The sequence below is a fragment of the Vipera ursinii genome (genome assembly GCF_947247035.1).
Source record: "Vipera ursinii genome assembly, chromosome: 1".
Taxonomy (NCBI): domain Eukaryota; kingdom Metazoa; phylum Chordata; class Lepidosauria; order Squamata; family Viperidae; genus Vipera; species Vipera ursinii.
The window spans coordinates 179,123,071-179,140,368 of record NC_139512.1 but is presented as its reverse complement, the minus strand read 5'-3'; the positions used below and the strand labels follow the sequence as shown (position 1 = coordinate 179,140,368).

Sequence of the window (17,298 nt, the reverse complement as noted above, 5' to 3'; positions counted from 1 at the left end):
TAATTGCAACTTAGATGACAAGTGCCCAGATCGCGATCACATGTCCACAAGGATACTGCAATGGCTGCAACTAGAAGGGTTAATCCCAGGTCCCACATTTTCAATGCCATCATAACTTCAAAGAATAAGTAGTCATTAAGCAGGGACTATTTAAAATGTTCTTAAGAAACCTTCTTAAACTGCTGTTTAACTTTCTAGTAGCAATTTTGGAAAAGCTATTTAAATACATGGGACATGAAAATTATTGTTATTAAAATAAATAAAACATTTCATTTTTCTATTTATTGCGTTTAAAAGTTGTACTGAATTTCACATTTGTTTTCATGTTTAGAAAAAATTGCTTGAAAAATTGCTTCTATTCATAGTCAACATGTGTTAAATCACTCTAATCTATTCTAATTATAAAACTGCCACCTGCAAAAAACAGTAACCAGCTTCCTATAAAGCTTAGAAATTTTTTACATTTTTTACATTTTATTTATTTTATTTTAATTCCATTTATATCCCGCCCTTCTCCGAAGACTCAGGGCGGCTTTACAAACTTTTCTGTAAAATATCATTTTCAGGTATAAACAAAGCAAGATAATTAATAAATGTTTCTAATTAAGTACATTCTGATTTAAAGTATTAAAGAATATGGAATATTCAGATAATTTTAAAACCCTTGTTAGAATTTTTTTTGCAGGAATACTTCTATAACAAATGAAATCAAATCAAGCTCACCATCACCGAAAACATGTTTTATTTTAATCATAGGTAAAGGTAAAGGTTCCCCCGCACATGCGTGCTAGTCGTTTCCGACTCTAGGGCCTGGTGCTCATCTCCGTTTCAAAGCTGAAGAGCCAGCACTTGTCCGAGGATGTCTGCGTGGTCATGTGGCCGGCATGACTAGACGCCAAAGGCACACGGAACGCTGTTACCTTCCCACCATAGTGGTCCCTATTTTTTTACGTGCTTTCGAACTGCTAGGTTGGCAGAAGCTGGGACGAGTAACAGGTGCTCACTCTGTTACGTGGCACTTGGGATTTGACCCGCCAAACTGCTGACCATCTGATCGACAAGCTCAGCGTCCTAACCCACTGAGCCACCGCGTCCCTTATTTTAATCATAGCTTATAGAATAACCTTTAGTGGTGAGCTGACAGAAATATTAAGCTATAATTCCCATCATATAAACTGAAAGAGTGGAATTTACAAATTGTCCAAACCACCAAGCCACTTGTTGGTTTGGTACAGTGTTGCTGTATTGATATAGCCATCTTAATTTTTAACACAATCTACCCCAAACTGGCAATCTCCTGGTGTGTGAAATACAATACCATCAATCCTCCCTAGCATGATAGAATTTGTAGCCAAATTTGTTTATTGGGTAGCTGACGGGGCAAAGTGTTTTTACTAGAAGAAATCAGAGAATTAAAAATAATTTTTAATTAAATCAGGACAGCAAAAAATATTTCAACTTCTATGAATTAATTAGAAAATTAAAATGAATATAACAAATTGAAAAACAAAACACAAGCATTGTGTCTTCCTGAGCCTGTGTCCAGAGATTTCTATTATTTATCAGTATAGCATCAGTAAAATTCTTGAGACTATCAGAAAAATCTGGGTGTTTTCCATTTATAAGTAGTAAGTTGCATGAAGATATTTGGATGATTTTGTCTCAGTTGTCAGATAAGATGCCACACTACATGTACAGTATGTCATTTTTTAAAGTTCTAGACTTACATTTATCTTTTGACTTATAATTCAATTGCTTCCTCCTCTAATAAAGATTATCTTGTATAAGTACATTGCTAAAAATTATTACATGTTTGCCATTTGTAACTTTATGAAATTAATGTTTTGTCAAATTGTTCTGAATAATTTTAATAATATTTTAAATATGTTTCATTTATAGAAAAAATTTTGAGTTATATATTTAAATGAATTCCAGTGTATGGTTTTAATATGGTGTATAGGCCAGTCCGTTTGATTTTGGGTTAGCTATCAAATTATTTAATTCAAAGTAAAAATTCCAATGATCTAATGACAAACTAGCTGTTAATGACCTGGTGGTAATAAATATAGCTACAACCTTTATAGTTGTAGACACCACCACCCCTCCCTTTATGTTTTTGTTTGCAGAGGAATGGTGGCGATTACTTATTGTTTATGAAGATTCATACCTGATAAGATAAAAGATGAGGACGGACGAAATGAATTGGAGGTTATGTCTCAAACTAATTCTACTAGCAAAGAAATGAAAAGACATGAGAAGTGGCTTGTAGCCCAAATCCCCCCAGGCCGCCTCAGATGAAAAGTTTCCAAGCGAGAAACAGACTGCTTAGCTGCTATTCTTTTTAAAATGGTTGTTAGATAAGTGACTCCATCATCTATCTATCTTTATTTATTTATTTATTTATTTATTTATTTATTTATTTATTTATTTATTTATTTAGAACAATTTATATCCCATAGGCCCAGATCTTGGGGGGGGGGATGTATAAAGATAAACCAGAATCATAGAATATTTTTGGGAAGGAAAGCAACAAAAACCAAGCTGCTTAGACCTAACCAATTCTTTGAAATAATTACTTTTAAATAAAACTTTTCTATGCCCACATATACAAAATATTGCCGAAACATATATTTTGTGTGTTGATAAATTTTTGTATTGCTAAATATGAACACAATATTTATACTTTTAGCTTAAAGCTTAATGGTGATTCTGGATGGATGGATGGATGGACAGACAGACAGACAGACAGACAGACGATGGATGGTGGATGGAGAGATCGATATATAGATACATAAAATCCACCCAATTATTTACAACTAATTAATTTTAGGAAGCTACTATGTGCATGATATTTCTACATGCATGGTTTATTCTTTGTATTTTATTATTTTTTCCAAATCTCTTTGTAAACATATTACAAACTTATTTAAACTGTCTAATAAAAATAAATGAATTTGAGATGGAACACTGCTTTGTAGAAGTGTTCACATGTTAATTCTTTGTGGAATCCTTCTCATATGAATTGCTTTTTTAAAAAAAATGCCGTAAATGGAAAACTTTAAATGCTTCTGTTGGTGACATTTTAGAAATCTTATCAATTACAGAGAACGCTATTTGGAAAGGGTTGCCATCAACTAGGCAGCATCTAACATGTTCTATCTATTTGGTATTGTCCATAAAGGCTAGGTAAAAATTGTTACTGATTGAAAATTTGGATCCTCTATGTTTTTTATGAGCAACAATGGAAGTTAGTCTGGTTTGAGTTAAATTTTAAGGCATGGCTATTTTTGTTTAAAATCCATTATGGCCTCAATTTAAGTCAGCTCCATTTCTTTGTACCTATGCTGTAACTCCCTATTTTTTAAAACCTGGGAGAAGGGAATCTTTAAATAATGCCAGTATCTGTTAAATGAGTGAATCTTAAATTTGGAATTAGTTTCCTTGGGTAATGCCACAGATTTTGGAGCTCATTGCTTTTTATAACTATTTTAATGGTGCTATTTTGATACAGTTTTGGTTTATGGTTAATTTTTAATTTTCAGGAATCTATTAAATTTTATTAACTTGACTAAATGATTATATTTTATGGTGCTTTTATAGCTAAATGTGTCCTTCCTAACCTGTCCTTGGTCCAGCCTTGGGATTTGTTCATGATATTACTTTCGAAGCACTCAGCCCCAGGATGCAACTCAGCTGGTTCCATCCATTAAGCACATGATCTTCATGGCCCTGAGAGTCCTTTGCTCTCTCTGAGTGGGATGAGGGAAACTTCTTAATGTACTTGAAGTGCCATCATCAGCTTCATTCTGCTGTTTGCTTCCATCAAAATGGAACAAAACACATTTCCACAATAAAGAGAGGTTCCATAAAACCACCCAACAAAATTGAGTAGCTTTAGTTTTTTAAAAAAGCTTTCCCCATAATCTAGTTTCCATGGTAATAAGGATAAGTATATTTTTCCTACTCTAATTCTTTTGCTGATAACGTGCTTAAATGTGTTTATCACATGCAATCCTTAAGAGTGCTTTCGTTTAGAATTAAATTGAGGAAATGTTGGAATATCAATACATTCCAGTTCTCACAAGACGCAAATCACTTTTTGCCCACTACATTTTCTGTGTCTTTTCATGCATTTTTGTTAATTCTTCATTTAAATAATATTTAAACTGTATTACATTAGCAAAACTAAGGGGCATAATTTCAGATTATGACCATAATACTTACATTTAAAGAAAATGATTTGGTTGGTTTTGAATTCATCATGCTTAAATAAAAATAAATAATATAACTCTTGTGCAGCTCAACTGTATTTATATATTTGAAGTACATTTCTTCCAGCAAGTAGTGGCAGACCCTAAAATAATAACCTACTATTTAGGAGTGCCTTTAAAAAGTACAAGTTGCTTGCTCAACTCAGAAGTGAACTTAGAGCCAATGATTTCCACTTTCCACATTTATTAAGTTAATGACCTTCTGTACAGGCTGAAGGTGACAAAGTGAGAATCATTGGTTCTCATATTAGACAAAATATCATATTTTGATATGACCGGCTCAAGATTGACTCAGCTTCCATCCTTCCAAGGTCTATAAAATGAGGGCCCAGAATGTTGGGGGCAATACGCTGATGTTATAAACCACTCAGTGCTGTAAAGCACCGTGGAGAGGTATATAAGTCTATCTGCTATTGCTATTACTATTGCTGTATTGTTGTGGATAAGGTATGTTAAGGCCAGGAAAAGAGAGTTCACATTCCCATTGACTTGCAAAAATGGGATGTAAACACTTAGCAGACAGATCTATATGACCTGATTTCTGTGGTATGAGGTGTCTATGGCTGACTCTGCATACAGCTCCTGTCTTGTCTGAGGTAAAACCTATCTAGCCATGTTGTGTTTGTGAGCTTCTACAAGTTCCTGAATATGAAGTTATGTGATCAGAAAGTCAAGATTTATTACTGTGTTTGATGTGCTTGATATGAAGTCTGACACTTTTTGAAAGCTAACATCCTTATTTGTTACCCCACCTTTGTAAGAAAAGGCTAATGTTTTCCATTTTAAGTGTTATAGGAATAGGATGAATACCGGTATATGTGAGCTGTTGTATCTTTCCATCTATAGGGAAGGTTTCATACACTCTGGCTTCTGTACAAAATCCTACAGAGATTTGAGAATGAATCAAAATAGATTACCCCTAGGCAGATTTGGAATGGGCAAGCTATTTCCGGAGTTTTGAATGCAACCCTTGAATTGAGTAGTGATCTACTAGAAAAGGTTACCTGGTTTTTGAATATCTGATATCTCAGTTTAAATATACTTTTTTTCCTTTTGGCAAATATACATGGGACAGGCATTTATACTCTCTTGCATAATGTGTACATATCTACAGTATTTTATACATATATATAGCTAGAATGTATTAAGTAGGACAGTGCTCTTTTCACCTTAGGAAATTTCTAAACAATATTTTGTGCTTGCATTTATTCTTTTCTTTCTTTCTTTCTTTCTTTCTTTCTTTCTTTCTTTCTTTCTTTCTTTCTTTCTTTCTTTCTTTCTTTCTTTCTTTCTTTCTTTCTTTCTTTCTTTCTTTCTTTCTTTTCTTTCCCAGAATTTTCCCCAGAGAGTATCTTCTTCAGCAGATCCATCTATATTCTCTGGCAGATCTACAGCAGGTAAGTGGTTTTGGATGCCAGACCCCATGTATCTGTGTGTGTTTTTGTGTGTGTGTGTGTGTGTGTGTGTGTGTGTGTGTATGTGTGTGTGTGTGTGAGAGAGAGAGAGAGAGAAAGAGAGAGAGAGAGACTGTTCAGTTTTTTAAACTTGTATATTAATGATTCTCACTCAATAATGATTCTGAGTTTTTAACTGAGTAATAAATATTTATGTACTGATGTTCTTGAAAAAACAGACTGAAGTATAAAATGAGTTGGCTTCTTTTTGCCTTTAAAAAAGTTCTGTGTTAAAGTGTTTATGGGATAAATATTTGTAAGCATCTCACAAATTGAAGTGGTAAATACAGTAATCTGTGGACAAGAATGATACTGATTTTTCTCTCTTTAAAAGTAGATTGTCACAATAGAAGTCTTTCTTACAATTATGATTACCAAAATTCAGTAATGATGTTTGTGAACTGATTTGAATATGTATAGTGGATTAAAGAAAATGCTTGAAGTAATGTGTAAATACGGCACTATGTTATGTGGAAGTGACTTCAGGCTTCTTAGACCTACCTAATTTTTTTGTAAAAGTCCAAAATCCACCTCCTGTACAAAAGACACATACCTATAACAGAATGCTCAAAGTGTATTTGAATATAAGATTTTTTTTCACTGCCACAAGTGAATTGAGCACAGACAACTTTCATACAAAATGCCACTTTTTGATTATTCAAAACTTACCTTATTGTGAAAACCTGAAATAAATGTTGTTTGAAAAATCTTATTGCTGTTACAACTTAACCATGTAGAGCAGAGGTCCTTACCCTTTTGGACACCAGGGACCGGTGCCATGGAGAAAGGTTTTTCCGTGGACTAGAGGGTGTGTGGTTTTGAATACTGCCTGCATCCCAAGGATGGAGCTTTGCTTGTTTGTGTGGCCCACTTGTTAGTATGCTACAGATCGGTGCCAGTCCACGGACCCCTGATGTAGAATCACAAATCCTTTCTCTACTGTAGTTCACCTCAAAATCTGCCAATAAATGCTTCCTTTTGCTCAACCTTCATTTAAATAATCTAAATGCAGAATAGAAAGTAACTTAAAAGAAGACAGTTTGTAAATGTCTAATGCTTTTTGATCTACCTCATTTCAAAAATGGACTTGGAAATGCAGATTGTCTGGAGGAGAGGGGAAAGCAGGGTTTGAGAGTCATATTTCATCCATTTATTTAGCCACTCTGGTAGATAATTTTGTGTGTTGATATACATTTAGATTTTTTCCCCTCCTCTGCACTTCAAACCTTTCATCATGTAATTCAATTACTGTTGCTCCTGCTCTGGTGAGTAATTTTTGCTTTTAATCTAGCTCAGTACTTATTATCAGCCTAGAAAGTTTTCTACTACTCTTTTGTCCTTGTCATCTTGTTTCATTACTTCTTATGTTTAAAATAAAATTGTCTGCTTCATTTCTGTCAAAAAGATGTATTAGGAAGGGTTGAAAAAAACAAGATTAGGACTCTTACTAATACTTATGATGATAATGACGATGATTATATGCCATCAAGTTGGTGGACTCTTAACAAACACATAAATAGATTTTCTGCAGAATAATCTGTTCCCAACCTGGTCCTTCAGATCTTCCAGTGATATATACCAATTGCTATGGTAATTGAGTGTCTTTTTGCCAGTCATCTTTTTCTGTTTCTTCCAGCTTTCTCCGCATTAAAGAGCACTAGGACTTAGCACAATGTGTCCAAAAGATAATAATTCAGCTTGACCATGTGTGTATTCACTAAAAAACTATGATCTATTTTTTGTGTGTATTTTTGGCTACAGTATATGTGGTATTCTCAAAGGTCCTCTCCACCAAAGTTCAAAATGATTAATACTCTTTATCCTGTGTCTTCAAAGTCCAATTTTCACTTTAATAGGGTGTCACAGGGAATTATTTCTTGCATGATTCTGATCTATTTTTGTGACATATTTCTTGACTGCTAGTTCCTTTACTTTGATAGTTGATATTAAAAGACACATCATTAATATCTTTATTATCAATTATAAGACTGCTTGCTGTATCTCTTCTCATTAATTTGGTCTTCTTTAATTTAATTTAAGATCATTAGTTTGGTCTTCTTAGTCCCATTTTCACTATGCTCCTTGATATTCATTACTAGAGCTTCCAAATTCTTTGTATTTTCAGCTATCAGAACCTGCATAGTTCAGGTTATTGATGATTCTTCCACTCAACTTCCAATCCAGTTTCCCTCAATATATTCTCAGCATATAGGTTGAGTATATAAAGGGACACTTTAGAGCAGGGGTCTTCAAACTTGGCCCTTTTATGACTTGTGGACTTCAACTCCCAGAATTCCTCAGCCAGTGTGCCTGGCTGAGGAATTCTGTGAATTGAAGTCCACAAGTTATAAAAGGGCCAATTTTGAAGACCCCTGGTTTAGAGCCTTGCCTCACTTCTTTGCTAACTTGAAAACAATCTGTTTCTTCATGTTCCATCTGGATTGTGGTTTCTTGACCTGTGTAGACAATTGAGATGTTCTGGGATTCCCATTTTCCTAAGCACATTCCATACCTTGATGTGGTTGACATGATCAAAGGCCTTTCTATAGTCAGTAAAGCACACATTTACTTTTTTTTTGTATTCCTTGGCGTTTTAAATTTTCCAGCATGTCTCCTCAATTCTATTTCTTATTACTCAGCCTTTTCAAAATTCAGCTTGAACGATTTCCATGTAGAATTCTAAACTGTGTTGGATGATCCTAAACATTATTTTGATGGCAATGAAATTAAAGATATTGTATAATAGTTTACATACTCTGTTAAATTTCCTTTTTATATGTTGATATGTGGATTGATCTCTGCCAATCTGTTAGAAAGTTTTCCAGATTTGTTTACATTATTTGGTTAGAACCTTTACTGGTTCTTCTTCAGTTCCTTGCCATTTTTCTGTAGATATCTCATCAGCTCTTGTACTTTCCAACGTGGTAATGACCAGGGTGCTGATCTAACATTACCTTCTAGTACTAGAGTTTCTTGTGTATACAGAATGTCTTCCAAGATATCTTGCATGTTGACATCTCTACTGTTCATAATGTCAGTATACTTTCCTATTTTGTTTAAACATCTGGGAATCAGTTACTGCCTGGCCATTGGTGTCCTTTAGGACAGCGTTTCCCAACCTTAGGAACTTGAAGATGCGTGGACTTCAACTCCCAGAATTCCCCAGCCAGCTATGCTGGCTGGGGAATTCTGGGAGTTGAAGTCCACGCATCTTCAAGTTCCTAAGGTTGGGAAACGCTGCTTTAGGACAGTATGCCAGGTTAAAGCTGGAACCACTTTCTGAGTTTGGAGATTTTTTTTTAATGATCCTTTTCACTCTGGGTTTTTGGTGCTTTCAAGTCAATATTATTCTTGGTGACTACCTAGCCAGGTTGTTGCAGTTTTGTTGGCAAGTTTTTAAAAGTGGTTTACCATTGTCTCCTGCCTAGGGCTGAGAGAGAACTACTGACCCAAAGTCACCCAGCTGGCTTTGCACCTACGGCAGAACTAGAAGTCACAGTCTCTCAATTTAGCCTAGTCCCTTAACCACTACACCAAACTAGCTCTCCATTCTACTAGAGATTTATGTATCACTTTTCATATATCTGCAGAATTTTTTTCCAACAAAATTGCTCTTTAGTCATCTTTATTCTTTGCAGCATTCTCTTACATATGTTTTTCTTTCATTCACGGCCTCTTTGATTTCATCATTCATTAATGTGGTTTTTTTACATAGTTAGTTACCTGGCATTTTAGTAGAGCATTATTATTGGAAAATATTCAATCTTAGATGATCTTGAGAAAAGAAATACTGGTACATGTTTCTTACTGCATTATGAAACAAAGGTAAAACATTTAAATCTCTGTAACATATTAAAATACTTGATTAAATGATGAAACAATATATTTTTACAAATGCTAAGAAGTTACTAATATTTTAGGAAATATTTTATATTTTATTGGTTTCCTATCACTTATGGAAGGCACTGTGTAGTTTTCAATGCAGACTTCTATTAGGAGATATCCTTCACATTCCTTATGTTATTTGCCATGCTATTCCGAAGTGTCGCCCAACTCTCTGGAGCAGTTTTAAACAGCTCAGGGAAGAGGAGAGGATAGCCCCAATTACCTTGCTCTACATCATTTCTCAAAAAGCCTGAACACAGTTGGATTAAACTTTTTGATATCTGTTCTTCAGGAATTTAATTTTGGCAACACATCAGGAGTGACCCAAGGTGAAGTCTTGAGTCAAAAACGCATAGAGTAGACTTTTTGTTTAATTACAAAATTGAATGGAGAAATAGCTTGCGTGAATTATCCAGGTGATACAGGAAAATAAATTTAATTGTTCCATATAGGATCCATGCACTGTTGCTGCTTTTGTTGTAGGATCAGATCAAGCCCAAGATTTTAAATCATTTTAATGGATTTTTTCTATGGCATTGCAATATAAAAAAGGACAAATATAAGTTATCCTACTTGATTTTCTATGTAAAATACATTTGCAATATAGGGTAATTTGTACACTATAGCTTAAGAATTATATTCCATGGTAAATTGGCAGCTTTTTCCAGCTAATGAAGATGACAAAAAGTAAATTTATCAAATCTTAATTTTCTTTCCTTTGGAGAATATTGAAGCGAGTGGGTTTCAACATTACTTCATTTTGCACTTATGGATGCAATGAAGCCCCCTAGTTTAAGAAATATGCCTGGTCAGTGCTGTAACTTACAGATCCGGGTTGCTAATTTTATCTACTCTTCTGGGAATAAGTCCTATGAAATTGATGGGATATTTCCAAGTATTTGAGTGTTGAATAATATTCTAGATACCATTTCTTAGAAGCTTGAACAAACAATTGGGTGAGCCTGATAGAATTAGTTATAAACCACATTGAAACATCTCAACATTTAAAAAATTAGGTTAATGTATATTAGTAAGAGTATGTGAATGAACAGGTGTTTTGCCATAAGTAGCAGTCTTTGCAGCGTACTTAAAAGAAAGTCTAGGAGCAATCCACTGAATAATAATCATTTGATGTTCAATATACACTATGAAAATAATAGTTTAATACAAAAGAGGAAAATGTGAAGCAAGAGGATCTTAATTTTATAAATTTATGCAAGTAATAATTAATCTCTTGTAATTTAGAAAGCTTCATGGGTGCAAATAAGAGTGATTTGGGCAGACTGTGTCTTCCATATACAGAAAATTATTTAAGATTTTCTCTACCTGCCTGCACTATATGTATGGGAAGCAGAAAAAATCCTGAGTAAAAAAAGATCTTTCAGATCTTACTTCTAAATTTGCAAAAGTCTTTAGAAAAGCCTGTGTGGGACTGGAATTTATATGCATGCCAGTTCATATACAAACAGATTATGCTTGTAAAACTTTTAACCATCTCAGTTAAAGACCAAGCAGCTGCATTTATGAAATCTGCTGAGCAGTTACATTTGGTTCTATATTTGATGGCTTAGTGTGTAGTTCAATCCCGGCTTGTTTGATTAGTTTATTGTATGAATGCAGAAAATCACTTATTTCAGCAATCAGGTTAAGCATGTTATATGAACACAACCATAACTGTAGTCTTGTATCTGTTCCCTAAATACTCACATATATATTGCCATATTTGTTTCCAAATCTGACCCTCTCATGATGTAAATCAGACTTAACAGATAAACTGGTATTTTTAAAAGTCCTTGTTTTTAATAAATGTTATCTTCATGGAAATAATTCAGATCATGAACAGACCATTTAAATTACACCCTTTGTGTTGACTTACAAGGAGCCTTATGTCTACATAATGATAATGATTAACACACTGACTTACAATGATAGGGTCATAAGATAATGTAGCTCTAACACTGGCTTCCCAGTGACAATCAAACTTGGCATGGAGGTTTTGTCACCTCTGTAACTTCAATTATTAACTCTGCCTTCAGGGCCACACAATACAGTGCAATCTTGTTAAATTTAAAGAGAGTAACTATAACTTCTTTCCATTGGACTACATTTGCCTTGTCTTTGAGATATCTACTATATGTATATTATCTTGGAAGTCAGTGTTGATATGTTGAACCAAAGATTTATAGAACCTTACATTTTATCAACTAAGGATATCTTACTCTACTTGTTTCTGTTTACAAGTTGAACTTTACATGGCTGGCCTTGATTTGACTACATTTTTAAGGTTTCTGTAGTGTATCCATTCAGCATACAAGGTAATTTAGGTTAAATTCCTGCAGGGAAAATACAGTGTGACATAGTACATCTTAGTTACCTCTAAGCTTTATGTTTCTGTACTTTAGAGCAGTGTTTCTCAGCCTTGACAATTTAAAGAAGTGTGGACTTCCTCAACTCCCAGAATTGCCAAGCTAGCATGGAATTCTGGGAATTGGAAATCCACATTTATTAAAGTCACCAAAGTTGAGAAACAATGCTTTAGGGAGTTGCCAAACACATATATGATGGTGAGACAATACTGTGGGATGTTTGGAAATTGATTGCTGTAGAAGTTTGTCTGTGGCACAAAGAGGCACTCAACTTCTCTAAGCTTGACTCTGCATGCATATCTATCTGTGATGTCTTGTAGGAAACCTTTCTAGATGATTAATGTGTTCCAGAATAGCTTCCAAACAATATAGTGCCTCTATCAAACACCATGGAGATGTTCTTGTATAGGAATGTCATATAAATTTAGGCTCCCTGTATTATTCTTAAAATAATGACCCTGGCTCTGCAGGGTATTACATATCTATGCCTGTTTATGAATTGTTAATTTGTAGTACTGAAAGGGTTTGTACACCCCAGTGAGGTTATGAACTTTACTTATGGAGCATACACTCCATGGATAATCCTGGAGGACAGAATGGCAACTAATAACAGAATTCTGCCAAGAAAACCAAACATGGATATTGGGAGATACGTCTTCCAGGCTAGAATATACCCAAAGAGCAAAAAGAGAAAATGAGTTATTTCTGAATAAGTAAGCCAAAGAAATTAGATAACAAGAAAGTAAAGTATTTATTTAAGAAAATTATGGAAATCAACAGAATTTGTTATACAAAGCTGATCATTCTTAAAGATAAAGAAGGCAAGGATCTATTAGAGAAAAAAAGATACAAAAAATGATGATGTGAACATACTAAGAAATTGGACAAAAATATCTCTACATTGATGATGTGGATTAAGATTGGACCACTGAAGTAGAACATTCTGGAAAGTGAAGATAAATGGCTCCTAGAAAATATTCCTAAGAAAAGCTGTAAGATCAGTGACCAAACAAGTGTAAAAGATGTATTTACATTTGACTACCTGTACTAAAAAGGGCATTGCTACAAATGCTCAGACTGTGGAAAAACTAGGGTTATCTCACATGCTAATAAAATAGTGCTCAAGATTTTGCAATCTTCAACAGTTCATGGAATGAGAATTACCAGATATACTGTATATGCTGGATTCTGAAGAGCCAAGGACACCCGAGAGCCCATTGCTAACATCCATGGATAATGAGAAACACAAGGCAGATCCAGGAAGATGTCACTTTTTGCTTTGTTGATTTTACTAAGGCTTTTGACTATGTAAACCAGAACAAATTGTGAGTAGTTCTTTAAAAAAAATGGGTGAGCTACCTCATTTGCCTTTTGAAAAAATTGTACAATGCCCAGAAAGCAACAGTTTAGAAATGAATCTGGAGAAACTAAATTGTTCAGAATTGAGCAAGGATATATAATAACATTTATTATATGCAGAATATGCAGAATATATCATAAGAAATACAATCATGAGGTCCCTGGTTATTACAGCCTCTAGAACCTAGAACTTATTTGAAACTCAAGCTAATATAGCAAGAATTTAGGAAATTAAAGGAAAAGAAAGAGGAAAGAATAGTAACGCCTTGAGTTACATATATACATACATACATGTATGTTTTTTGTTCCATATAGTTCCATTTTCCTTCCTATGTAAAATATATTCAGGAAGTAATTTACTGCCTTATAACCTCATAAAAATAAAATTACTAATGTAAATCTCTTGTCTGCAGTAGTACTTTCCATGTTCCAGACTCAAAACATCTTTTCTGATTGTTAACCTATGTTGAATTTAATTTGTGTAACCTCATTACTTCAAGGGGTTTCTTTGTTTTGTTTTGTTTACACCTTCCAGGTATTTTTTTAGATTTGGAATGTAATATCCTGTTAGATGTTTTGTGCCAGCCATTGGCAGTTCCCCAAAAGGGTCATCAGATGGAGGCAAAGAGGCTTCTTTGCTTCCACTGATAAGCCAAGGGTCTCGGACCCGACAGCCCCATTGGTGAGAGTGTTTTATGGTCAGGGAGGTACCAAGACCCCCCATAAATACCTCTGCACGAGGGGCTGCTCTTTGTTCTAGTTTCTAGTTTCTAGTTCTATCCCTGCTTCTACCTCTACTCCTAGCTCCTAGTCCTCCTGTTTTAGTTAGTTATGTAATGCTAGCTTGTTTTATTTTATTTCTCTCTCACATGCAGGCATGAATGCTTTCATGCCAAGTATTTCTTTCTCTTTGATCTATCATGAATAAAGCTAATATGATTGCATCTCTGCGTGATGCCTTTGCTTGGAAGCACCTTTAACGGTTCATCGTGAGACCACCTCACATATCCATTGTATAACTTTATAAAAAAAAGATGGAGTCAGTGATATGGTTTGTGCTCTGTGGTTACATTGTAGTTATAGGGCCAAGAGGCATGTTCTCCATTTATGTTTGATTCACCATAAGCAGCCCTTACTAGTGGCAACAGTCTTTTTGCAATCTGCAATAGATTCACTGTCTCCATTGGTCAGACTTTTCCTAAGCTACTTGACGATCTAGCCTCTTATAGAGGCACTCTTTACTGCTATTTGAGTTTCCTCTTGCTACTAATTTTCCTCATCAAACTAACATAGACCTTGCAAAGCTTTTCATATTTCATTCATGCAGAAAGGAATGTTTATAATAATCAGGTTTATTTAAATAATGTACACTATTAATATGATTACCTACAGGCTGCCTAGTTAACATATGGCCATCATGGAGTCTCTTTACCACTTCTTTCAGATTCTCCATATTTTGCTGTTGAAATACAGTGATGTATACGTTTATTGTCCTTTTAACCCAGTTAGAAACAAGTGGATATGTTATGCATAGGACACCTATTGTATTTAACCCCCATCTACATCCCAACAGGATTACCAAGCCATACATTTTGTCAATATCTTCTCCAGTGATATTATGGTACAGGGCTGCCTCATATTTTTTCATAAAATTACAGTTCTGACCATTAAGAATTACTTCACATTGTAATATAGTCAAATAGAGCTTGAATGCTTGGTGTTGGACATACAGTATCTATTCTTGGTTTATAGTTCAGGTTCCCTCATTTCAGCCATGTTTGTTTATGTCCATCAACACATGTATGCCCGTTCATTAATAATAGCCCACTGTTTGCTCTGTTTCCTATTTTTGTTAAATATCACTTCCCTAGAACTTATTTAGGCTTTTGAACCTCAGGAGTAAAATTAAATAAGGAAGAGCATTTTTTTTCTCAAGAAAAGTTGCTTATGTTACTGACGGAGACATTCTGTATAACAGTAGCAAAGTGCTGGCCTTGAATCTTAATTTTAGATGGTGACCTTTATGCATTGTTTAATGTGCAACATGAGGGGATCTTCCTATAACATTACCATTTTCCTATATCCCAAACAGATGTCAAACTGCACAACTAGCAATAATTTTTCTACTTCCTGTGGCTGTAAGAAAGCATATATTTTAGCATTCCCATTTGGGGACAGTAATCTAAACAGTTCCCAGACTTCCTGTGCTGCCTACATTTTTCCATTCCACATCTGTGCAGTGGCTTCGACTATCGCTTATAGAAGTATATGGAGTATAAGTGAGTTAACCATTCCAGTGGAATGCACATTTCCCAAATACATTCGAAATTATCTCCGGATGCCGGACACTTGAAATATCAGTCACGATAGTGTACTGCTTGTAATAAAAATTGTGCTATTCCAAATATTTGGTAGGTGTATAAATGGGTCATGCTTCATTGCCCATTAAATATAGCTTTACACATGCTGAGTGCATTTCATGGATATTTTAAATGAAGCATCTTAGTAAAATTCTGTCTGAAATCTGAAATCTTTCAGAAAGGAAAAGATATCAATTATTTTGAATTATGCTTTATTCGGAAGATGGTATGTATTTTTATGTATTAATACAAAACTACTGTATATATTACAGCAAAGTAATACTAAAAACTTGGTCCAGACACTGAGACTTAGAATGCTGTCCAGTTCACAGCGCACTGGGAAAAATGCTATGTATCCTCCAGCTTTAGTAGAATAATATGTAATGTATCAACTGAAAGGCAAGGCTTTTCAGTTCTTTGCTAGTAACCCACAGTGCCTCTCAAATCATGAAAATGTGAGTCTTAGAATGATCCACCTTTACTGGATCTTGTTTTCAGTACTACTCGTTTACTTTTGCAGTCTCTCTCTTAAGTATTCTAATCCATTGTATCATCTGCAACGGTAGAAAAACATGAAAATGGACTTCAGTGAGAATGGCTCAGTGTAAACAAAATTGATATCTTGACACTCCTTTCTGTAGTTTATCAAAATTTTATTATTTTTTTCTTGTTATCTTCCAGGTTATTGAAGGGAAGCTGGCCCCTTTCCTTGGGAAAGTAATAAAATTTGCTACCTCCCATGTTTACAGCTGCAGCCTTTGTAGTCAAAAGGGATTCATCTGTGAGATCTGTAATAATGGTGAAATTCTGTACCCCTTTGAGGACAGTTCTACAAGCAGGTTAGAAAATACAATTTTTGAGTTATATGACATATTGTTACTAGAGTTCCATTGAAAAATACAACAGAATAACTGAACTATGGAAGAACCCAGCTCATGCTATTTGCTACCTAAACATCTGATAATAGTGTAAATAGCTACTAGTTGGATATGACTACAGCAGAAAATGATAATTCGGGCACTGAATTTAACATATGTATAAGTGATATCAGGGCAAGAGTTCGATTAATTGGAAATGTGATTCTTTGTAAAAACTAAAAAGCACATTCTAAGGTTTCAACTTCATCAGAACCACAGGAGCACTGTCTCCGTGAAAGTGTAGTCTGGTTATATCTATGGTTCATGTTTCCAGAGGGAAGGAGATTGAAGCATGCTCTGGAGAAGGCCCAATCTCTTTAAAGGGGATAGGATAGCTTATACAGGTATTGTGAAGGTTGCAGTTCCCTGGATTTGTTATAAAGTTGTACAGCTTTAGGGCAGATGCTAGGTTATACTGGAAGTGTTCTTTGTCTGATGGCACTAAGCAATAGGCACTTCATATGCCCACATGTTATCACTATGACATGAGCTCTATTGGTTACCAGTTTCCAGCTGAAATCCAGGTGCTGCTTATTACCTGTTGTGGCGTAGGGTCCAGTTATCTGAATTTTCTGAGGGCTGCCTCTCATCAAATGTTTCTGCCCACCTGGCAAGTTCAAGCAGAATGGTCCCTGAAATTAAATATTGTCATCTTACGCAGCCAAAGAAACGTGCCTTCTCTCCTG

The 17,298-nt window shown here is 34.8% G+C and overlaps 1 protein-coding gene across 2 annotated transcripts in view; it reads left to right on the top strand.

Annotated features, from left to right (window-relative positions):
* The window catches only part of PLEKHM3 (pleckstrin homology domain containing M3), a 76,621-nt gene that overhangs the window by 44,041 nt on the left and 15,282 nt on the right, over positions 1–17,298 (top strand). Inside the window, exons 8-9 of one of the 2 annotated variants that reach the window (XM_083354562.1) lie at positions 5,605–5,668; positions 16,377–16,534. In XM_083354562.1, coding sequence (XP_083210688.1) covers positions 5,605–5,668; positions 16,377–16,534 — 222 coding nt within the window. The remainder of the gene's footprint in view (positions 1–5,604; positions 5,669–16,376; positions 16,535–17,298) is intronic. The other variant, XM_083354563.1, reaches the window with a different exon arrangement.